Source organism: Eptesicus fuscus, chromosome 17 (genome assembly GCF_027574615.1).
Source record: "Eptesicus fuscus isolate TK198812 chromosome 17, DD_ASM_mEF_20220401, whole genome shotgun sequence".
Lineage (NCBI taxonomy): Eukaryota > Metazoa > Chordata > Mammalia > Chiroptera > Vespertilionidae > Eptesicus > Eptesicus fuscus.
This window is the reverse complement of record NC_072489.1, coordinates 20,927,387-20,952,973: the sequence shown is the minus strand read 5'-3', so window position 1 is coordinate 20,952,973 and position 25,587 is coordinate 20,927,387. Positions and strand designations below refer to the sequence as shown.

Genomic DNA, 25,587 nt, shown 5'->3' with positions numbered 1-25,587 from the left:
TGTGCTTTGAGCATAGAGTACCCTTTTGAACCCTGGCTGGTTTGGCTCAATGGATAGAGTGTCTGCCTGCGGACTGAAAGGTCCCAGGTTCGATTCCAGTCAAGGGCACATATGCCTGGGTTGCAGGCTCGATCCCCAGAAGAGGGCGTGCAGGAGGCAGCTGGTCAATGATTACTTCTCATCATTGATGTTTCTATCTCTTTCTCCCTCACCCTTCCTCTCTGAAATCAATAAAAAAATAAATATATATATATTTTAAAAAGAGTACCCTTTTGAAATTATATTAAATTTTTAAAATATATTTTATTGATTTTTTACAGAGAGGAAGGGAGAGGGATAGAGAGCTAGAAACATCGATGAGAGAGAAACATCGACCAGCTGCCTCCTGCACACCCCCTACCAGGGATGTGCCCGCAACCAATGTACATGCCCTTGACCGGAATCGAACCTGGGACCTTACAGTCTGCAGACCGACACTCTATCCACCGAGCCAAACCGGTTTCGGCTGAAATTATATTAATTAATGATACTATTAAGTAAACATAGAACTGTAATACAATAAATCTGAACACTACCATTTCTCTTTTACATTTTTTTTTTTTAATATATATTTTATTGATTTTTTACAGAGAGGAAGTGAGAGGGACAGAGAGTTAGAAACATCGATGAGAGAAGCATCGATCAGCTGCCTCCTGCACACCCCCACTGGGGATGTGCCCGCAACCAAGGTACATGCCCTTGACTGGAATCGAACCTGGGACCCTTGAGTCCGCAGGCCGACGCTCTATCCACTGAGCCAAACCGGTCAGGGCTGAACACTACCATTTCTCAAAAGAGAACTGGAATGTAGAGTGAGGTAAAAAACAACAAACCTCTAAGAGTAAGAAACAGCCTGGCTAAGGAGGTATTATAGAAATTCATCTAGCAGAGTGATCACCGTATGTGCTCACAAAGCAAGCATTTGGCTTTACCACTTAAAGCCTTTGTTCTTGCCCTGGATGGTTTGGCTCGGACTGAAAGGTTTCCAGGTTCGATTCCAGTCAAGGGCACATGCCCAGGTTGCAGGCTCCATCCCCAGTAGGGGAGCCTGCAGGAGGCAACCGATCCATGATTCTCTCTCATCATTGATGTTTCTCTCTCCCTTCCTCTATGCAATCAATAAAAATATATTTTAAAAAATAAAGACTGTTCTTTTCCTATGGTTTTCCAGTTTCTTGGCCTGGGGGCGGGATGGAGGGGTATCAATGTGGGGGTAGGGTGTGATATCTATGATACTTTCAATAAAGATAAATTTTTAAAAATGGAATATCCTATATTAAATGCATCAAGTGACTTATTGACTTAACAGCTGCCAAACAAAAAAACTGGTTTATGAGCTGTTGGTATAGAACCCTACAAAATATTTTTTTTTCTATTGATGAAAAAGGAAATAAGCACATCTCTAAAATTTCCCCTAGTATCTATTATTTAAATATCCAGAGGGATTTAGAATAACAAATGCACTAATTTTAAAGGAATGAAAATAGCAATCAACATTGGGGAAAGGGGTTAATTTTTTAAAAACATTTTTTGAATATTAAGTGCCCAAGGTTTCTTCTCATTCTTTTCTTAGTCATCAGTCTCTACAGTTAGATATTCTATACCAGAGGAAAAAAACCTCAAAACCTTTATTTACAGGTTCAAATGATAAAGCAAACCTACTGTACCCTTCAAAGTCACATGTAGACTAGTTTTAAAAAATCCTCATTATAAATAAAAGAATGCTTAACATAAACACAGGGAGTTGGGGGAGAAAGGACAGAGAGAAGGAGACAACCAAATTTAGAAAAAAAAAATTAAAATAAAACTTTCTTCAAGGAGATTTCTCCTCCTCCTAACAAGTGATCAAATGCATTCTACTTTAACATCATTTCACCTCTACTCACCTCTATCTTTTACCAAGTATGTAAATAGGGGACACATAATGAAGCAAGACTTGAAGCAAATTAGTTTATTAAGTAAGCTAGTAAAATTATTTATAAAGATTGCATATTTCTGTAATGAAAGAGGATTGTACCATTTTTTAGATATATGATACAAGACTAAATTATTCTATTTTCATTTAAATATATATAAGTAGTCCTCATAAGAACATACATGTCACATGCAAGTGCTCGTTATAGGTACCAAAGGCACTCTGCAAAAGACAGAACACACACAGGAACAAAATATCCCCAAAGATGATTATAAGCAAGTTTCAAATATTTACTTTTTTAAAAATTTCATTAAAACCCAAAAACCACTCTGAAATCAGATTAGTACATATTATAAAATATTTTACCTGCATCTGTAAGACTGCATCTGTTTGTAGCAGAGTAGTTTTTGCTTGGGCATCAAATACAAATGGATATGTGCAGATTGTAACAGGGATATCTGCCAACTGGAAAAAAATTGAACTTATTAGTACAAATTAGTTTGTGATTATATTTCTTGTAGGTACCGTCACTTCTTATAAAGTTGATCACATTCTTGGTTTATTCATTGTGTGTTGTTTAGTAGGAGTCATAAATAAAACACGCTGCTTATTTCCCAATACAGGCATAATGCCTCGGAAATACTGCAGGTTCAGTTCCAGACCACTGAAATAAAGTGAGTCTCACGATAAAGCAAGTCAATCTTTTTGCTTTCAATTTGTAAAAAAACCACATCTGTGAAGCACAATAAACTGCAATAAAACGAGGTATGCCTGTATAGAATTTTTAATGATAAACCCAATTCCCAATATTAGGAGGGAATTATTCTTGAGAGTCCACAAAACCATAAATTACAAGTACTTTTTGCTTAACATATTAACTCCAAGTTTCAGTGAAGTAGATTGCAAATTTATTCTAAAATTAGGAACCCTCAAGTTAAATTCAGCACTTAGTTCACAAAAGCTAGGGCTACTCTAGCAACTGAGGCCAATGATAAAGCAATCTGCTTGTTTACTCATTTAAAAGATATTTCCTGCACGCCATTAGGTTGCCACCATTAACGAGCCTAACAATATGTTCTTTCATTTAACATACAAAATAAGTGCTGTTATTATTATGCTCTGCCAATCTTTAAAATTGGGAGGACTGATCTAGTCACAGATTCTCAAAGTTAAAGGATGATGTATTCCTGCTACCTACCCAAAAAGCAATGTTTTTGTGCCAGCCCTCACACAGAGCCCCTGCTATAAGGCTTCTAATGAAAACCTAATATACCATGAAACAGCCCAATTCTTTTTAAGTGCTTAGAAAGTTCTTTGTTAGTCTGAATCTGCACTTCTACACATCACTATGCAACACTTTATTTTGTATTTTAGTCTTCATTTTGCCTCTGCAGGGAAGTACATGTGGTTTAAATATTTCAAGTCCTCATCCTCTCCTCCCTGTCTTTTTTCCCCCACACTAAATACTTCCAGTTTTTTTCAGTCATTCTGGAAGTCTTCTCCATAATTGCCTTCTTGTAAATTTCAATTTGTCTAATGCTCTCTTAACTATGGCCACGACAACCAAAATAATACAATAGTACCCAATTAGTATAGAATATCAACCCTTTGTTCTCAACATGTAAGACAAAACCTGAATTATATTAACTTTACAGTAAATTACTATTTTTGTTGTTAATCCTCACATGAGGATATTTTTCCCATTGATTTTTAGAGATTAGGAAGGAGGTAGGGAGAGAGAGAAATGTCAGTGTGAGAGAGACACATTGATTAGTTGCCTCCCACACGGGGATGGAACCTGCAACCCAGGTAAGTACCCTTGACCGAGAATCAAACAGAAGACCCTTCCAAGTGCATGGGCTGGTGCTCTAACCACTGAACATGCTGGTCAAGAAGTCACTATTTTTCATAAGATGATTTTTACCTCTTTCCTGTATTTGTGTCACTATTAATGGTGGAAAGTCATTTTACTACTTTGAAACTCCAGAGGACTGAGATGGTTTAAAAAAAAAATATAATATATATATATATTTTATTGATATTTTACGGAGAGGAAGTGAGAGGGATAGAGAATTAGAAACATCCATGAGAGAGAAATACCAATCAGCTGCCTCCTGCACACCTCCTACTGGGGATTTGCCCGAAACCAAGGTACATGCCCTTTACCAGAATCGAACCTGGGACCCTTCAGTCCGCAGGCCAACGCTCTGTCCACTGAGCCAAACCGGTTAAGGCCTGAGATGATTTCTAAAGTCCTCTCCCTTTGGTTCCACAACTTTAATTTGATAATTTTATGGGCTACTTCTATTTAAGAATAAGGAAGCAAAGATGTTAGGCCTATAACTTAAAGCTAACTCTAAATGCTTCATTGGTTCAAGTAGGAAAAAAGCAAAGCAAAGCAAAGCAAAACAAAACCTAGCCTATAACAAAAGTATAAAGGAAGTTCTGTAACATTTCCAAATGTTAAAAAGGTAGGTTTAGGATTGCTGATTATGTAAAACAAAGTGAGGAAGATGATCATGCTGAAAGTTTATTTAATTTTATGACCATTTCTAGCATCAATTATTAGTTTAAAAATTGAAGATCATTTTACTTCCCTAATATAAAATATTTTCTACTTACTGTGTAGGCATATGTCAAATTTTAAAAGTTTTGCTTTTTTATATTCTGAGGACATATTAAATTTTATGCTGGAAGACTTTGGGAGGATAGGAACGAATTTTAAGCAAATATTATTGAAAGGAATCTTACAGGTGTAAGGTTAGATTGAAAATAGGGTTTAATTTTCTTCATAAAATGCCTCCGAAATTCTATACAGGATAATTTCTAAACATTCATTTTTATAAATGTGTATATATATTTTAAAGCCACACACAGGAGAAACCTTTGGCTCTCCTATCATTTAAGACAAAGCAGAGTCTATTTTACTCTGAACATGAGACTATTACACCAAACTTACCTCAGTTAATCCATGGTTGACATCCTAAGACAGCCGTGCAGAATGTAATAATGAGGAAAGAGCAACGTTAGTGTCCAAATTTAACTATTTCTATTCAAAGTAGCATTTCATATATTTTGCTACAGAAGAATATTGAATTAATGTAGACCAAAATACATCTACAACCAAACTTACCCTTTCCACATGTACCTTATATATTATAAATGTAACATCTTTGTTTCAGGTGCCTTTGATCATAAAATTATTGAGGCCTGACTATAATAAAATTTGGTTTCAGCAACTAAGCACCCTATTTGCAGAATTTAGATAGAACAGGGAAACTAATCCTAGCCTAATTTGGTCTTAAAGAAATAATTTTAGGGCTCAGTTTCTCTACCTGGCAAAACATAAGTTTGATTGTGAAGAGAGATGTGAACTGGAAAGAATATGAAAAATAATGAGACAAGTGGAAAACTTGAGAAAAGAAGAAAAAATATTAGATATCAAGCAAAATGGTTTATCTGATAGGCACTGAAGGGACAACCAGATTAAAATCATTACTAGAAATTTCAATTATGGATATAGTACCTTAGACAAAAGTTCAAACATTAAAAAAAACTTAATGCTTAAAAAGTAAGGATGGCCTTGGTCAGTGTTGTCAAGGGTTAGAGCATCGGCCCTCGCACTGAAGGATCACAGGTTCCATTCACGTACCTGGGTTGCAGGTTCAATCACAGGCTCTGGTGGGGGCTCGTGCAAGAGACAACCAGTTGATGTCTCTCTCTCACATCATGTTTCTCTCTCCCTTCCTCTCTCACTCTAAAAACACCAATAAAAAAACCATATCCTCGGGTGAGGATAAAAAAACAAAAAAACTTCATGAAACATGTAAAGAGAAAAAGGATGGGAAGATGGAAGGAGATGAAGTGCAGTTAGGGGTCTCACCAGTACAAAAGCATATTAGAAAGAAAGCAAATAATTTCACAGAATTAGGTTTTAATAGTTAGGAATTAGGGAAGTGTATACCTGATAGATTACGGCATAAAGACAAATATAAAAGGTAAAATAATTTCCCAGCAGTATTTAGAACAAGGTAAAGTGATGTGTGTGTATAAATAAAATTTATACACATATATTTCTTATAATTCACTAGAGGCCTGATGCATGAAAAATCGTGCAAGAGTAGGTCTTCCTTCCCCGGGTTGCCGGCACTGGCTTCCCTCCAGCCCCAGCTTCATCAGGAAGGACATCCAAAAGACATCCAGTTTACTTAGCATATTACCCTTTTATTATTATAGATAGTAATTACGTTTTACCAAAGAATATTTAAACTTTCACACTGAATAATGAAATTATTTTAAGATCATGTGCAATAATGGCACACATGTATGTATGTATGCGTGTATGTATATATACACACACACACATACACACATGTACAGTATGTGTGTATCTGAATACACATATAAACACAACTGTATCATCACAAAATAGCATGTATGTACTCTTTAGATTCTTTAAAACTTTACTTATAGGGTCACATAATGCTCGACTCAGTATTAAGACTCATGATGCAAAAGTATGAATTTTATTAAAAAGTCCCAGGGAAAAAAATCTTGAGAGTAATGTGTAAATGTGAAAGTGTTTTGAACTCTAAAAGTAAAATGCTCTGTGAAGTTAAATGTCATAATATATAACTTAATGAACTATTTAAGAGTTGCATAGTCAAAGACCTTAAATGTAAACTGTCAGCCTTCTATTCCCAGAGATAGAAGAATTCAAATCATGATTTCAGTTCTGGATTCTGATTTGTAAGATCTGATATTAAACTCACTAAGCAAATTAAATAAGGAACAAGTGGAAACTGCTACAACCACCTATTCAATATCACTGTTATAAGTAAAGGAAAAGCATGTGGCTGAAAGAACAGAGTAATAAAGGGCAATTCTGAAATATAGCAACCATAGTAACAGATCTGAAGAGAATGAGAAGCAAAGAAGAAAAGTCAAGAAATAAGAAGGTGGTCCTCTAACTGCCTTCCTTTACCAGAAAATAGTTGCACTGAAATAGCTCCCAAGAAATTAAATTTGATATCACCTCAGCTATATACTAAGAGGAATTTAGATACAGGCCTGCCAACTTAGAAGCAAACAATCAAACCATAGCTGTTTCATTTAGAACAAGATTATTGCTAACTAAAAAAACACCACAAAAAACACACCTATTAGACTGGCATTTCTCTTAACTTGTTAAGAGTACAAGTAGTTTATGACCTATATACTAGATATAAATTCAGATGTCAAAGGATATCTGATCTAATTCACAGGGATCCAGGAGGATATGACTCTCTTGGATAATGTTTCTAAAACTGGGCTTGTAGATTCCTGAGGGACATATCCTCAGTGCTATATGAGTACTCCAGGAGGATTTTTAATTTTAGGTTTTCATAGCAATAATTTTTTAAAAAACTGATTAAAAATCTAAAATTAGGATAATCCATTTGTAATACCAGTATTACCATGAGACTCTAAGAGTTGCAATGATTACGATTATAACCACACTGGCACCAAAAAGGATCTCTATGTATAGGACTCTAGACATAAATGGTGTGCTTGATGAATGAATGCCAAATGAGTATCAGATCTCATCCTAAAAGCAAATGTTTTACTGTAGCTCATATAGAAAAAGGCAGCAAGAGAACAGTTATCAGATACCTCAGAATAGAGGCTACTGCCAAACTTAAAATATGTGTCAAGACAGCCAATACTAATAATCACCTGTCTACCAAGACTTAACTATGCCCCAGGAACTGCCCTAAGCACTTTAAATAGATCATATCAATAAATCTTCTCAATAATATAAAAGGTAGGTACTATTATCCCCACTTTACAGAAAAAGAATTGTCATTTCCCCCAAGAATATAAATAATATACATATTTAATATAAATAACAAATGCTGAGATAGAACTTGAACCTGGGTGCACTTAGGTTACACTGCTTCTTTATCATATTTTGGTGTAAGCTAAGATTCCTGATCAGAACATAATCATCCTCCATGCTAAATATTAACTTTATTTTAAAATTTGTAGTGTTATACATAATTTATAAATTTGTTATAGTTTTAGTTCTTTTAAAAGCTAAGCAGCAGCCCTAGCCGATTTGGCTCAGTGGATAGAGCATCGACCTAAGAACTGAAAGGTCCCAGGTTCGATTCCGGTCAAGGGCACATGCCAGGTTGCGGACTCGATCCCCAGTGGGTGACTTGCAGGAGGCAGCCAATCCATGTTCTCTCTCATCATGGATGTTTCTCTCTTTCTCTTCCTATTCCTTCCTCTCTGAAATGCATATATAGTTAAAATAAAAAGCTAAGCAGCAGAAGTTTAGAACTAGTTTAGGATTTGTAAATATTTAAATAAATTAAAAAATCTATATATATAAAAGCCTAAGTGACCATTATGATGCAACAACCGGTCAACCAATCGCTATGATGCACAGTGACCACCAGGAGCAGATGCTCAACACAGGAGCTGCCCCCTGCTGGTCAGTGAGCTCCCACAGGGGGAGTGCCGCTCAGCCAGAAGTGGGGCTCATGGCTGGCGAGCACAGCTGAGGTGGCGGGAGCCTCTACTGACTCTGCGGCAGCACTAATGAGCAGCAACAGTAGGAGAAGTGGGACAGGATGAGCAGGAGCAGCGTGATGCCCGGCCCCGGTTGGGCTCCTCCCTGGCTGCCTGCTGCTTGGCATACTGCTACATCCCCAAGGGGTCCCAGATTGCGAGAGGGATGTCCAACTGCTGGTTTAGGCCTGATCCTGTGGGCCTAAATGCTGCTCAATGACCTACAGTACTCTTGGTGTTGAGTTAGGATTTACATATGAAGTCTTGGAATAAGCAAAGTTCATTTACTGAAGCATCAATTTTCCTCAATGCTAAAGAATTTAAATCTCCTTTTCATGGTAACAAATACAGGGGTGGGCAAAAGTAGGTTGACAGTTGTGAGTATACAAGAGAGTTCATTTTTGTATTATTATTATTAACTAGAGGTCTAATGCTCGAAGATTCGTGCAATAATGGGCCTTCCTTCCCCTGCCTGCCGGCACTGCCTTCGCTCTGGCCGGAGCCACCCTTCCGCCTTCCCATGTTGCCCAGAGGCCCCAAGCGGCTGGACTGGTGCGGAACACCTGCGTCATTGCCATGGCAATGATGCAAGCAACCCATTGCCATGTATGCAAAGTAACCCATCTTTGTTCGGTTAATTTGCATACTCACTCCGATTGGCTGGTGAGCATTGCGAGGGTATGGTCAATTAGCATGTTTCTCTTTTATGTAGATTCTTTTAGATATTTTTCCATATGAACAACTGTAAACCTATTTTTGCCCACTCCTGTACTATGTCCAAAATGTGTGTTCATTCGAAGATAATGTAAGACTTCTAACAAGTCTCACCAGGGGAACATTAACCTCAAGAAATAGTTTTTTCCCCCCTCTGCTCTCAGGGATGCTGTGGAGAAAGAGTTAGAAGAGCTTTGCCTAGGTGAGAGATTTAATTTAAATAGGGAAGGAAAAGGAAATATTTATTCAGAACTTCTTGAAAGTATGGCCTATGGTTGTTGTTCCCTATTCCTCACCTCCAAATTTCCCTTAAGCATGCGGCACCCTAGATTAGCATTAGCCAGATTGCCAATAACCTTCATATAACCAAATTCACTGCTCAATTTGATTTTATCCTATTTCTCAGCATTCAACACAGCCTCTCCTTCCCTTACTTTTGGTTTCCACAAGCCCCTTCTAGTTTTCCTCCTGCCTTACCCCACTCCTTAATCTTTGTTGATTTCTCTCCTTTCCTCATTTCACCTCCAATCCATCAGCAATTCTTGTCCCTTTTATCTCTGAGAGGTATTTCAAGTCCACTTCCTTCTTCCATCTAAACAACCAACAACCTAATCAAACCTTACCCCCCTCCTTAATCTTTGTTGATTTCTCTCCTTTCCTCATTTCACCTCCAATCCATCAGCAATTTTTGTTGCTTTTATCTCTGAGAGGTATTTCAAGTCCACTTCCTTCTTCCATCTAAACAACCAACCTAGTCAAACCAATCATTTTTATCTCCCCTAATCTACTGAAACAGTCTTCTAACTAGTCTTCCCCCCTTCATTTTTGCTTTATTCTCCTCACTCCATTCTCCATAGAGCTGACAGAATGATGATTTAAAGATATAAATCATATTGTAATTCCCCTCTGCTTACCACACTCCAATGGCTTACCATAACACTTCATATAAAATCCAAGTTTCTGATCCTAATTTATAAAATCTCCATGACCTGGCCACCTGTCCATTTCTCTGACCCTTTCCCAAAACCCTTCCGACTCCCATATTTTAGCCATACTGGCCTCTTTCTATCCTTCAAACATGTCAAGCTTGTTCTCACCATGGTCCTTACTGATGTACATTTTCCCTGAAATTCTCTCTACTCTGATCTTACACAGCTGTTTCTTAACATTTAGATTACATCTCATACTTCATTAGACAAGACTTTTCTAATTATCCAATTGTATGAAACCATACAGTCTTTATTACATTTTCTATTTTAATTCTCTATATAAGTGCATATTATTAACCAATATTTTTCCCTTTGATTACTGTTCATCTCGTCCACTAGATTATAAATTCCATGAGGATAAGGCCCTATCTGGTTTGTTACTGTACTAGTATTTCCTGTAACCTAGGGTATTCCCAATAAATATTTGTTGAATGAGCAAATGAGTAGGCCTAAATCTATAGAATAACTGTAAACTTGACCTAGATTCCTAGTGATTTCGAGGGGTGGGGTGGGATGGGGGAGGAGAGATTAACAAATCTCTTCCAATCCAGACCCAAATACCTAGAAGTAACCTGATACCTATAGATGAGATTATACTAAAAATAGCATGCACAGACTGACCACATTGCCATTCAAAAACTACAATACTTTTTTAGTGCCTACTAGACACATATTACAGACACTATTAGAGGTGCTGGTGAATAAACTGACAAGAGCACCTATCCACAAGGAATTTGCACATGATGCCCAGCAAGCAACAAAAGGCTACTCACCCTTCTATAACTCCTATATACATAATGCTTAAGTTCTCTGCTTCAGGGTGGAAAAGGGGGCCTCAAGTACACTATAAAGGTTAGCAAATAAGAGTATTAACCTGACTGTTTTATATCTAGCTGCTTACCCATTTCCATATTAAAATTTTACATGCAGAATTCAAGTTTTATAAGACTATGCTATTATTTTAATGGGGATATTAAGTGGTAGTTATTAGAGACTTAGCAACATAGAAAGAAGTATATACACATGTGGATGTACATGAAGAAATCTGAAATAAATTAAACACATAAAAGGGGAAATAATAAAAAATAGAATCAAGGGTCCTAGGGCTCTCCTCTGGTAGTTCTGAGGCTCTAATCTCCTAACAGTAATACTATCCTATATAATAAAGAGCTAATATGCTAATTAGACCGAACAGCCAAATGACCTTCTGGACGAAGCCAGGGCTGCAAGGGCTGAGCCCCTTGCACGAATTTTGTGCATCGAGCCTCTAGTATTCTTAGGATTCTAGTCTCAGGAACTCTTAATATTATCAACATTAGAAAGTTAAGAGACAATCACCTGGAAAATAAATGAAGGTTATAAATCCATGTCAAATTTGCATTGTTCTTTAGAAAAGTATGATCTATCTCTTTGATTTGGCTTTGGTGTAAGAGTGGAATGTTTATTATAAATAAATATGTAACTTGTAACTGCTCCTTTGCAGCCCTTGACCGGAATTGAACCTGGGACCTTTCAGTCCGCAGGCTGACGCTCTATCCACTGAGCCAAACCGGTTTCGGCTGTGTTTTTATTTCAATCGTAAGCTCTGGAAAGAAGCTCTGAAAAAACTTTTGGTGTTTCTAAAACAAGCAATTGCTTTCATGAGGACAAATGACACATAAAATGAAATCATAAAATAAAATAGGAAACATACCATTCCATAGGCCTGCTGTTGAACCCAGTTGATATAATCATTCCTTATGTCTATCAATTCTTGTACTTCATGTATATAAAATTTATCATACTGTATAATCTGCCCCGCTTTCTCATTTACCTACAAAAAAAGTGTAAATAACATTAACTTAACTACTACCTGAGATTGAAAAATGTTTTAATAGAAAAAGGCTTGAGATTTCTTAACTAATTTCCTCTTCCTATAAAAAATAATTTACTGAGTGCCTACTATATGCACATATTAAGTGTATGTTAAACAGATTTATAAGATCTAATATATGCATTCAGTACCTGAAAATCTAGTAAAAATGAAATTTATATAACCACTACCCAGTATGAGAAATGTACCATTAAAATATATATAGTATATATAAACTAGAGATTATAAGGACTTCTGGTTGGGGATGGCACTTATAGCTAATGCTTTTAAGAGGTGTCAGTGGGCAGGATGCGAAAAATAGAATGTAAATTACAATATTAGAAATTACTTAATAATTACAAAGGGAAAAACAAATCTTTACAGTGGAGAGAACCACCTTAACTGAGTGATCAAACTAATAATCATCACCAATACTGGAATAATCAAACATTATTTAGCTTATATAATGCATCAGGAAATATAGACATAATCTCTGAAGCAAAAAGAGGTTTACCGTGAATCTAATCAAGTCTCTTGATCTAAATTCCAGTTTATAGGAAATACAAAGGATAGAGGAACAAGTCAAACATCACCTTAAGCAAACAATCAGACAAACGTCCTGACTGTAGGAGTTCTATAAGACTGGCCAGGATTCTCCAAAAAGTCAAAGTAATGGGATTTAAAAAATGGGGGTCCCAAATTTTTCCCGTGGGAGTGCCTTCAAACCAATGTGAGAGTCAGGAGATAAGAGTTCAAGCAGAAAGCAGCAGTTTTACCAGACAGAGGAGTCACAGATCAGAGACTGAGACTGCCAATGTAGCAGACAGCAAGAAAAAAAAAGCTCAGAAAGAATCCCAGAGGGTGAAGCCGCAAAATCTGTATGCAAATTCTCTCTACATCTTTTAATAACTCTTAAACTTAAAGTGTTCAAGGTGAGACTTGGGGGGGGGGGGCAGGAGAACACCCCAATAAAAGAAGGCAACTGGGAGGCTACTCTTTTTTTTTAAAAATATATTTTATTAATTTTTTACAGAGAGGAAGAGAGAGGGATAGAGAGCTAGAAACATCGATGAGAGAGAAACATCGATGAGCTGCCTCCTGCACATCCCCCACCAGGGATGTGCCCACAACCAATGCACATGCCCCCGATCGGAATCGAACCTGGGACCCTTGAGTCCGCAGGCCGACGCTCTATCCACTGAGCCAAACCGGTTTCGGCAGGGAGGCTATTCTTAAAATAGATTTCAAGACAAGCACTTCCAGAGTAAAAATGGCACATTCATAAGACAAGATAATTAATTTATTGAGAAATCACAACAATACGAAAATAAGAGTGCTTCAAAATACATGAAGGGGCCGAAACCGGTTTGGCTCAGTGGATGGAGCGTCGGCCTGGGGACTGAAAGGTCCCAGGTTCGATTCCGGTCAAGGGCATGTACATTGGTTGCGGGCACATCCCCGGTGGGGGATGTGCAGGAGGCAGCTGATCGATGTTTCTCTCTCATCGATGTTTCTAACTCTCTATTCCTCTCTCTTCCTCTCTGTAAAAAATCAATAAAATATATTAAAAAAAAATACATGAAGGGGAAAATCAACAGACTCAGTTATCATAGTTGAAAATTTTAACACCCCTCTCTCAGTAACTGATAGAAAAACACACACCGAAGTATAGAAGATTTAAACATTTCCAACCATTATAGAATATTCCACCCAACAGACACTAAAATAGACCATAAAATAAATCTTAATAAAACATTTAGAAGAATCCAAAGTATGTTCTCTGACCACAATGGAATTAAACTAAATGTAAAAAAAAGATATTTGGAAAGCCTAGAACATTGGCAATTAAACAAAACACTTCTAAATTCTCCAAAGTTTTTCTTGAATCCACCAGGGAACTAAAGTCATAAGATAACCAAGTAACCTGAATTCCAAGGATAGACAGAAGTTTCTGAAGAGAAACAGGATGCCAGAAATGGGTCACCTGTGGTGGAGCAGGAGGAAGATACTGCTGTCATACACGAAGGAGAGAAATCACCTAAAATGATAACTGCTTATATCTGACTATGAGATAACTTAAGAGTACAGAACCCCTGGGAGCTTCAGACAGTTGGCACTCATTCATACATCCTCAATGCCCATGAGGATGACTGGGAATAGCAATCAAGAGCCTCTTTCAGTCGTGCAAGGAATTGGCTTCTACTGTGAGAAAGGAATAAGGCCTGACACCCTGCCCAGATACTTCTCTCATGTAGAAAGAGCAAAAGCTTTCAGCCACTGAGAAAAGGGAATCGAATGCCACACCTTATTGCTGGAGGAGAGAAAAACCCTCAATCCCTAGTAGGAACAGACTTGAGCCCAGAATCTTATATCAGTAGAACTAGAGGACCCCTGCTATAGGGGCCAGGGGTGGGCAGAAATTTTGAGAGACTTCCCTCCTCAAGATCCAGGTACACATAATCTATCTAAGATGGAAGCTATAGCACAACAAAGAACCTTTCTTTTCTCTCTCCTCTACCAATGTTGAAAGCATTAACAAGCAGCATCAGTTTACCACTGAGAAAGTGCAAGAATGAAGAAAGAAACTCCTCTAAAGAGCAGGCATGCAGTCTGAAGCACAAATACTGAGAAAAATACTTTGACATTTCATCTCCACCTTACAAATCAGGCAACATTAGAAGAATTTGAGGTTTCTGGTACAATGAATGAAGGTACTACAGAAAACTAAAATCTCAATCCCAGTTTAACTCTTGAAGAAACTGATTTAAATCCCCACAATAACAGGCAAAAAAGAAGAGATGCACCCATTTACAGATTTTTAATCTATTTACTTCAGCCTCTACTATTTTATAGGCAACCAAAAAAAAAAAAAAAAAAGCAAAACAAACAAAAATGGTCTTGAGGAAAGCTATCAATCATGAGTCAAGACTCAAAAGATGATTCAGATATCGAAGCATGAAGATAGGGACTTTAGAAAAAATATTTTGAACTTAATAAAAATAAAAATACAAGTCAAAAATTTGTGGGATGTTGGTAAAGAAGAACATAGAAGAAAAGTTAAAGCATTAAATTATTTTTAAAAATCAATGATCTAAGCCTCTGCTTTGAGAACCATTATTTTAGATGATCAAATGAAGGTAAAATCAAGTAGAGAGAGGGAAATAAAGAGCAGAAATTGATGAAAGAAAATAGAAAAACGCTAGAGAAAAATCAGTGAAGGAAATGTGTTTTCTAAATAAGAGAGAAGCCACAAGTTATCATTACCAGGAATGAAAGAAGGAACATTACCCACATAGATATCTTACCAAAATTGACTGAAGAAACAAAAAACATAAATTACACTTTACTTTTAAAATTTAATGTTAAAAATTTTAAGTTTCCAACCAGAGAGTCGGACCTGCATTACCACCATTTGTCCACCATCCAGAACTGTAATATCAGTGCTGACATGTACACATAAGGAACTGTTTGACATTGAAATTAGGTCTCAAAAGAACTGTTGGCCCAGAAAGAAACTCATTACAGACTGATTCATTTGCCTGTCAGCATAACCATTATTGCTTTTCTCATTTTTGATTCTTATAAGTGTATTTCTAATAGCACAAGATCTCCCTCATCTAGGGGAAATAATGAACAACATAGACTGATGAACAAGAACAGACCCTGAAACAAGGAGGCATGGATCAGACTGTCGGGCCTCAGAAGGAGGGTAGGGGAGGGTGGCGTAAAGGGGAGAGATCAACCAAAGGACTTGTATGCATACATATGAGTCTAACCAGTGGTTAAGGACAACAGGGGGGTGGGGGCATGCGTGGGGAGGGGTGTGGGATGGGAATGGGGGGATGAGGACAAATATGTGATACCTTAATCAATAAAGAAATTAAAAAAAAATTTAAGTTTCCATAAAGAAAACTCCAGACCAAGATGGTTTCACTGGTAAGTTTATCTAACATTTCCCCCCCTCACCGGAGGATATACTTTTGAAAACTGATTTTACAAAGAGGAAGGGGGGGGGGGTCAATATGATAGAGAAAAATTGTTCAGTTGTTGCCTCCCATACTGCGAGGCAAGCCTACAACCTGGGCATGTGCTCTGACCCATAATAAAACCTGCCACCCTATGGTGTATGGAATGACATGCCATCCAACTGAGCCACAAGAGCCAAGGCTCTATTAGGATAGAAAAAAGGCCTCTTTTTCCCTGGTTGTAGCCTTCCACAATTTATGAGAAGCACTTAGTAATTAAACCCCAAGACTGTTAGCTCTTGATTCAAACAACTCCTCTGTTCAAACTGAAGGACAAGATAAGCTACTTTCAAACTGCATTATTGCATACACCTCCTCCCTGTTTTTACAACTCAGGATAATTAATAGAAAGTTCTAATCCCTCCTCCCCTTCAAACAGGCCTCTTTTGAACTCTTACTCTAAGCATGTTTTACAGGCTTGAGAAAAATGCTGATAAGACACCTCCCTAGGATATCTGCTCAAACTGTCTCCTGAAGAACAAATTACAACCCACCCTGATGTCTGCTCAACTTCTGCCCAAGATTCTCCTCCCTTCCTTCTGCTTAGCAAGAGTGAAGCCTTAAAAGGGGAAGCCACCATTTGTTTTTTGCCCTTGTATTGTTTAGCAATGCATTGGCCCTTTCCTTTGGGAAAGTGAAATAAACTTCCTTTCTGCATCTATCTCTTCACTCAGTTGTGAATTCTTTCACAGCCTTCGCCATAAGCCAAACACCCTAACACTATCTAACATTTAAGAAAGAAATAATACCAATCTTAAACCAACTCAGAAAATGTAAAGAGGGATCATTCCTTAATTCATTTTATGAAGCCAGAATAACTTTGATACTAAAAGCTGATGGCAATATGAGAAACAAAAATTATCAGATCAACATCCTTTATGAACATAGATATAAAATCCTCAACAAATATTAGCAAATTAAATCTAACAGTATATATAAAATATAACATGTAATGCCCAAGTGGAGTTTATCCTAGGAATGTAAGGTTGGTATAATATTCAAATATCAATGCATTTTATTACATTATGGGGGGGGAAAAGCAAAAAAAAAAATTTGATCATCTCAATCAACAGTTGCAAAAAGAACATCTAACAAAATTGAACATCTATTATAAATACTTTCAGCAAACCAGGAATAGATGGAAACTTCTTCAAATAGATAGAGCCTACCTTAAAAATAAAAACTCCACAGACCAGCTGGTATAAGTCAGTGATTGAGCTTCAACCCATGAACAGGAGATCAGTTCAATTCCCAGTCAGACCAGGGTTGCAGGCTCAATCCCCTGTGGGGGCCTGCAGGAGGCTGCCTATTAATGATTCTCTCTCATCACTGATGTTTCTCTCTCTCTCTCTCTCCCTCTCCCTTTCTCTCTCTGAAATCAATAAAACATTACACACACACACACACACACACTCTACAGCTTGAACAACATACTTATTGGTAAATTATCAAATGCGTTCTTTCTAAGATTTGGAACTAAGCAAGGATATCGACTGAAACCACTTACACTCAACATTGTACTCAATGTCTTAGTAAAATAAGGCAAGAAAATAACACAATTGTGTACATAAGAAATTCCAATGAATCTATGAGAATTATTGAAACTTATAAATTAATTTATCAAGCTCACACAGTATAAGGCCAATACATAAAGTTGAACTTAATTTCTTCATACTAGCAACAAATACTTGGAAAAAAATTAAATTATTAATACAAATGATCAAAAACAAAATATTAAAGAATGTAACAAAAGAGATGGAAGACCTCTGAAAACTACAAAATACTGCTGAGAGAAAATAAAGAAACCTAAATGAGATATATTACATACATAAATTGGAAAAAGACTAACAAGACTCAAAAAGTGTAACTGAACTCCAGTTTTATAAAAAGTAGTGATGTAAAAAATTTTTTTGGTATAACAGAGGAAAATTGCATATGTCTAGATAGATATTATAGAATCATAGTTAATTTCTTTAAGAAAAATAATAGTATTACTCTTTTGTAGGAAAATGACTAAGAAAATGAATGCTGAGATATTAAAGGGCAACATCAGGATTTAATTTTAAATGATTTAAGAAAGTATTCAGTACACACACATTTATAAAGCAAATGTGATAGCATGTCAACAATGGCTGAACCTAGAATGGGAGGACATATAGGTACCTATTTTGGTTTTATTTCAATGTGTCTGTATATAGGACGATATTGAAAATGAAAATTAGAGAGTGGGACGAGAAGAGGTAAACCAAAGAACTTATATATTTATATGCATAGCCTATGGACACAGGCAATAGGGGGAAAAACCTGGGGGTGTGGGTAGTGGCTGGGAAGAGGAGGGTAAAGTGGGAGACCATCTATAATACTATCAACAATAAAAAAAAAATATTTCTTAAAATAAGAGAAAAAATTCAAATGAAGTGAATGGAAAGGATTTCATAAAGGTTTGAAGAGAGGTTCTTGGCAGAGAGAATAGCATGAACTAAAGGAGACAAAAATTTGTATACACCTGCTCCAGCTAAACTGCTGGTTCAAGAATGAGAGCACATGAAGCAGAGCTGGATCCAATATGCAGCTTGGAACTAAGCCTGGCTATAGCCTATCTAGGTCAGCCAATCTCTACCAACTTTCAGGATGAAGCAGGGGCCACTCCAATAGTAATGAGAATAAATGCTTATTACTGTATACCAATGACTTTCAGTGTGTTTCGTTGCAGAGCATTACTGTGGCAAGAGCTGATAGTTAGAGATATAAGGTTTTAGAGTCAATAAGTGATAGATTCAGTGATATTTTATGCAACTTATTCTGTTGGCAGAGTGAGGTATATGGTCAAGAATGAGTACAGAGGCTAGTGGTAGGAAACTGAATCAGGATATTAAAGATTCAAGGTTTCTAGTCTAGATAATAAGAAAGAATGCAGAGGTCATGGTAACTAATTGGTTATAGAAAAATAGGAGAGGAGTCAAAGACAACTCCAAAACAAATGCTGGCAACATACATACAAGTCAGGAAAAGACAACAATCTTGATGAGGCAGGTATGAGAGCTGGGAAGGATGAGAAATTTGGTATTAAACCTATTTTTAGTTTAAAACAGTGGCAAAACTGCCAAGTAGCTCAAGAGGAAGGTTTGCCCCCAACACATAATTTAGAATTATTTTCCTTAAAGGGGACAACTAAAGCTGTGGGTGGCAGAAGGTGAGGGAGAGGTAGAGTGAAGGGACAAATGCAGACACTTAGATGCCACGTTTAGGAAAAGAAAACAGACCACTGGGGGGGGGGGGGGGGAAGAAAGAAAGCTGATGTAACATATAAATTGAAGAAAACTAGCTAAATTTCCTAGGGAGAATAACAAAAATAATTGTTTATAATTTTTTTAAAATCACACACACACACACACACACACACACACACACACACACACACACACACACTGAACCAACTAAGCAGTGTTTGAAAGGAGTCATCTAGTCGAGGTATAAATCTACCAGACAGTGCTTGTGTCCAATCAGGTGCTCAATAAACAGGAGATGAATGAAGAACAAGTAAAATGAGTAAGAGATACATATATAGTTCCTTGCTTCTAACAGCATTTTAAATTTTCACTGAATTGCAGATTTTTACCTTAAAATCCACTTAGATATTATGTTCTAGTAATAAAATAATAGCTATCATTAGGGATCACTTACTAAGTAGATGTCATGTACATTGTCTCATTTAATCTTTAAACCCCTATGACCTATATACTATTATCATCATCACATGGATGAATATATACTAAGGCTTAGAGTTCAAGAAACTTAACCAAGGTCATGCAGCTAACAGAGCAAGCAATCTAACGCAGGTCTCTTTAATACACATGCATTCTTCTTTTTTTTAAAAAAATCCTTACTGGAGGACATGCTTAGAGAGAGGAAGGGAGTGAGGGGGAAAGAGGAAGAGAGAAAGAAAGATACTGATCATTTGCCTTCTGCATGAACCCAGACCCGGAATTGAACCTGCAACCTTTTGGTGCACGGAATGATGCTCCAACCAACTGAGCCATTCCAGCCAGGCCACATAATGCACTCTTAACTCATTATATGACTATCTCATCTTATTCTTTAATATATGTAGGTGCATACACACACGAGAATATGTGAATATTTGTACATATAAATGTATGCAACATATACTTAGAATACTGTGTATTAGAATATGTATGTAAAAATACATATACATGTGTCTTTTTAACTTTTATTAGTAAGTTTAAAATTATGTCATCAAGTACCACCAATGCTTGATCCTGTGGCCCACTCTTGAGGATACAAATAACCAAGTTTAAGAAGCACATGTTAATAGTACTGCTTTCATTTTCAAAGTTGGAACTTTTAATCTCTCTGCTCATTGACAAAAGCCCTTTCTGCTTTCTTTCACTGTTTGATTAATTTATATCAGTGGTCAAGGTAACCATTTGTAAACAACTGAGTGAAATTGCTATTCCTGGCTTTCAAACAAAACAAAGATACTTAGTTTATATCTGGAGATCAACATCTTAATCTTAGAGCAGGGATCAACATACTACAGCCTGGATCAATCCTGACTAGACTGTTTTGTAAATAAAGTTTTATTAGAAAGCAACCATGCCCATCCATTTACACATACTGTCTGCAGCAAAGCTGGGAGTTGAGTGGTAGTAACAGAAACCACTTGGCTCGAAAACTGTAAAGTATTACTAGCTGATCCTTAACAGGAAAAATTTGCAGCCCCTTGCCCTAGAATCTGTAGTCAAACTCATTTTAATAAAATGACAAGATACACAGTAACTACACAAAAAAATACCTTGGCTTTTCTCTTTCCAATATTTATGTTTATAAATACATCATATGATGCATAAGGATGTTTCGGTCAGTGACAGATTGTATATACAACAGTGGTCCCATAAAACTATAGTAGAGCTGAAAAAACACCTATTGCTTAGTGACATGGCAGCCTTCAGAAGCGACTAAATGCATTTGTGATGATGCAGGTGGTGTAAACAAACCTACCGTGTTACCAGTTACACATACAATTACATATAGTGTGAAATACTTGATGATAATAATAAATGACTATATCACTGATTTATGTACTTACTATACTACACTTATCATTATTTTACAGTGTAGTCTTCCTACTATCAAAAATAAAAAATAAAAAAAGTTGGCTGTAAAATAGACAGCCGTGTCATACCAGCAGCACCCTTATACAACACAAGCTTACCACATCTCTTGATTGCATCATTGCCACTCATGCTTGATTTAATCTCATGCTGTTTTGTACAATACCATGCTGTACATACAAGCTTGCAGCCTAGGATTAATAGGCTACATATTAACTAGCCTAGGTATGTAGTAGGCTATTCCATCTCGGTTTGTTAAGTGCACTCTATGATATCCACACAATGTCAAAATCACCCAACGATTCATTTAGCAGTGCATGACTATATACACACTAACTTTTTATCACATTGGACTCTAAAATGTAGTGATTCTTGTAGAAAATGATTCGCATTCCACTGACTGCTGATATATATTTTTTTCTTATTTGAAATATATTAAGATTTTAAAATGTAAATTGCAGTTTCCTTCACCAATAGCAACCAGTGTTTGTAATCTATATTTCCTGAAAAGAAATACTATGTTAGAATAAAAATGAATAATTCAGAAGCCAAGTTTGGTTCAGGAACAGACAAATTACAGTCAAACTTAGACTTGGGAGGAAATTATGGCTGTTAATCCAGTGCAGTGATTTAATAACTGAAGAGAAAAATCAGTTAACAATGCTGTAAAAATAGGGAAAGTAGACATTGAATAGGAAATCGATCCAAAAGACCTGCATACAGATTTACATATAAAAATCAGGTTTTAAAAATATATAAAAATACATTTATATAGTAGATATATTATTTTACCCAGAAAGCTCTTCTTAATTCTGAGTTATGTGCCTTCCTCTGTGTTCTGATAGCACCCTTCATTTTCCCTAGTCCAGCACTTACCATGCTAGGTCATAAATGCTTATTTGCTTGTATGTATAAAGTGCTCTAAGTTTATAATCTGAAAAGGGCAGAAATCACATCTTTTCCATATCACCTCATCCCTAACGTCTAATACAATGAAAAGCACATAGTAGGCACTCAATAAATATTTGTAAAAAATCAACCTGTACATTCAGTATACTGCCTGAAATGGACAAAATAAAATTATGTTTGATCATAACACTTTTATTTCACATTTTAATTACAGTTTAGCATTCAGACTTATAAACCCGTTCAAAGGTGATATATAGTAAATAGAGATGTGTGTCTTATCTGTTTCGTTTATCTTAGGGTTTACTGCAAAAAGTTTTTTAAATCACTGATTTTAGAAGATTAGCAAGATACGTAGCAACTAGACTAGACAGGCCGAGTTAAGTCTTTTCGTTAAGAATATCAATATCTCTATAATGTAATGTGTAAAAACTCAGAAACTACTAAATAACCCCATTACTTGCCAGTAAACTCATTTATCTGGTAATGCATTCATTCCTGACAGCAGATAATAAAACTATCTTTCTTATGCCATTTGGAGCATCAGATATGACTGTTGAATCAAAAGCATTCCAAAGGACATGACATAAGGGAGGAACAAAATGATTAGGAAACACAGAGTCCAGTTCTTTAGTTCCTAATCTTGATCTAGGATTAGGTAAAGAAGGAAATCATTTGAGGAAACTTCTAATTATTAACCATGGAGCAGAAAAAATGGATTTTTACAGTTGTCAGCCTTAAGGTGTTTTTGAAAAAATAAGTTTCTGATAAGCACCTTGGTTTTCACTAAAGATGAAAACGAAACATCCCCAATAGATAATTTCCATGAGTATCTATTTATGGGAGATTAGGACCAAGGAAAGACTCCTCCAAAGTAGGGAGTAGAAGAAAGACAAGTGACTACTCTAAGAACTCCCAGTAAGAGATGCTTAAGAAATTGATAACATTATTATTCTGCTTTTGAGTAATAATTTCAAACAAGGACTTAGTTTCCACATAACCCAATGAATCAAGTCAAATGGTGGTACTAGTGATAAAAAAATCACTGCCATATGAAGGTATAATAATTCCATATGTTGTATGACTTAAATAATACAACAGATAATCCTGGGAAACTATTAGGCCAGTATTTTAATCCTTATTTGATAAGATAATTCTCCATTTGCATGTGATAAAGAAAAAGACTTGTTCAAAATTATAGAGGCCTGGAAGCAGCACAAATAGTTAGAAATATGGTCTTTTTTAAAAATATATATATTTTATTGATTTTTTACAGAGAGGAAGGGAGAGGGATAGAGAGTTAGAAACATCGATGAGAGAGAAATATCGATTAGCTGAATCCTGCACACCTCCTACTGGGGATGTGCCCGCAACCACGGTACGTGCCCTTGACCGGAATCGAACCTGGGACCTTTCAGTCCGCAGGCTGACGCTCCATCCACTGAGCAAAACCGGTTAGGGCAGAAATATGGTCTTTTAACAATATAATACTATTATCAGCTATCATGGAAAGATGAACCACTAGATCTAGGGGCATAAAATAAAAGCAAAATCCTTACCCTGGGCATGTGGCTCAGTCAGAGCATTGTCCAGTACACCAAAAGGTCACTAGTTCAATTCCCAGTTGGGGGACATACCCAGGTTGTGGCCAGGTTATGGGTTAGATCCCCAGGTGTGTAAAGGAGGCAACCAATCAATGTTTTTTTTTCTCTCTCTCTCTCTCTCTCTCTCAAATCAATAAAAACATACCTCATGTGAGGATATAAAAAATAAATAAAAATAAAAGCAACCCACCTGTTAAACATATTATATTACTATATCTGCCAATACAGAAATACATTAGAAGAAGCAAAAGCTTGGATTTGTATTTCAACTCTGCTATTTACTGATTTATGACCTTTGACATTCAGAATAAGGGGCAAAATATCAACCAGAGTTTAAAAAGTTAAATAAGGAATAAATATAACATGCTCACATGAATTAATACACAAATTATATTCTACCTGGTTTATGTGGCTCAGTGGTTGAGCATCGACCTATGAACCAAAAGGTCTTGGTTCGATTCCAGGTCAGGGCATATGCCCAGGTTGCGTGCTCTGATCCCCAATCAGGGGCATGTAGGAGGCAACCAATCAGTGCTTCTCTCTCATCATTGATGTTTCTCTCTCTCCCTCTCTCCCTCTCTTTCTCTCTAAAATCAATTATATCTATCTATATATAAGCGTAATATGCAAATCAACGGGACGGCTGACCAACAGGTCGCTATAATGCGCACTGACCACCAGGTGGCAGACACTCAAAGCAGGAGCTGCCCCCAGCCTGTAGGCCCCAATCGCCCCAAACGCCCAATCGAGGCCTGCCAGCCAACCTCTTGGTTCCTCCCCCTGGCCGGCAGGCTCCGATCGCCCAATGGGGAACAGGGAACAGGGAACAGGGGTGGGTGGCAGCGGACGCGGACGCGCGGGAGGTGCCAGGCAAAGGCAGGTGCAAGAGGGGCCAAAGTTGCCCCACACACAGACGGCGACCAATGGTGGCGGTGGAGGGTGGGGCCGGCTGCTGGCAGCTGGGGAAGATTGGCCCTGATCGCAGGCCAGGTCTAGCGACCCTACCCGTGCACAAATTTCGGTTGCCGGGCCTCTATTATTATATACAAAACATAGTCTAATCCTGGCCACTGTTAGATGAGTTTCTCTTCCCTTTCAGCTAGCAAAAAATTAGGATTCTAGTCTCTAGCATGGCTCTAATGAAAGGTCTCTGGAGATGGAATCCTATAAGATTCTTCTTCAGTAGAAATTGGGGCTTCTGAGCTAAGATAATAAGTTATTTGCTCAAATTCTGTCTGTAATTATGAAAGACAAAAGATTCAATTCCTTCCTATTCTCCTTTCCTTCCTTTTACTTGTGGTAAAAGACACAGCTGAAGCAACCATATCTATATCTATATCAAGGGGTAAATAAAGATAAGTACATAAGGAAGGGAAAAAGGGTAAACATTTGGCAATCAGGTCTGGCTGATAAAAATGGTTCACTGGAGTAGGAAAAGAGAGTTCAGAGGAAAGAAAAAATCTAATCTCTTGAATCCTAAACAAAAAGCATATAGAAAATAGAGGCTCATCCCACGAAGTCAGAGGATCTTCTTAATAGATTAATGCAGAATCCAGTTAACCCTAAAGTGCTATAAGAAAGGCTTGTTCTGGGAAGGGCAAACATAAAAATGACTTATTTCCTAGGAAAGAAATAGCCATCATTTCTTTGATTATAAAGTGAAGAGAAATGACTCCCCTCCTCCCCCCAAGAAATCTTGGACATTCTAAATATAGAAGAAAAGAGTAATTTCAAAAAGTTAAGTCATTTAGAAAATACTCAGGAACTTCACTAAAAGAATTAAAAAAAAATAAAATAAATGCTCCATAAGGGTTCTTTCTTACAGAGAACAGAAGGACTATCTTCTTTATTCT

At 36.9% G+C, this 25,587-nt stretch overlaps 1 protein-coding gene across 5 annotated transcripts in view; it reads right to left on the bottom strand.

Moving 5' to 3' along the window:
• Nucleotides 1-25,587, bottom strand: part of HERC4 (HECT and RLD domain containing E3 ubiquitin protein ligase 4) — a 98,487-nt gene that overhangs the window by 16,401 nt on the left and 56,499 nt on the right. For 3 of the 5 annotated variants that reach the window (XM_028151459.2, XM_028151461.2, XM_054728907.1), the window contains 2 exons: nucleotides 11,906-12,025; nucleotides 2,321-2,419 (listed from right to left, as the gene is read on the bottom strand). In XM_028151459.2, the coding sequence (XP_028007260.1) occupies nucleotides 2,321-2,419; nucleotides 11,906-12,025 (219 nt within the window). Of the gene's footprint in view, nucleotides 1-2,320; nucleotides 2,420-4,913; nucleotides 4,938-11,905; nucleotides 12,026-25,587 lie in introns of all 5 variants that reach the window. The other 2 variants (XM_028151456.2, XM_028151462.2) reach the window with 2 other exon arrangements.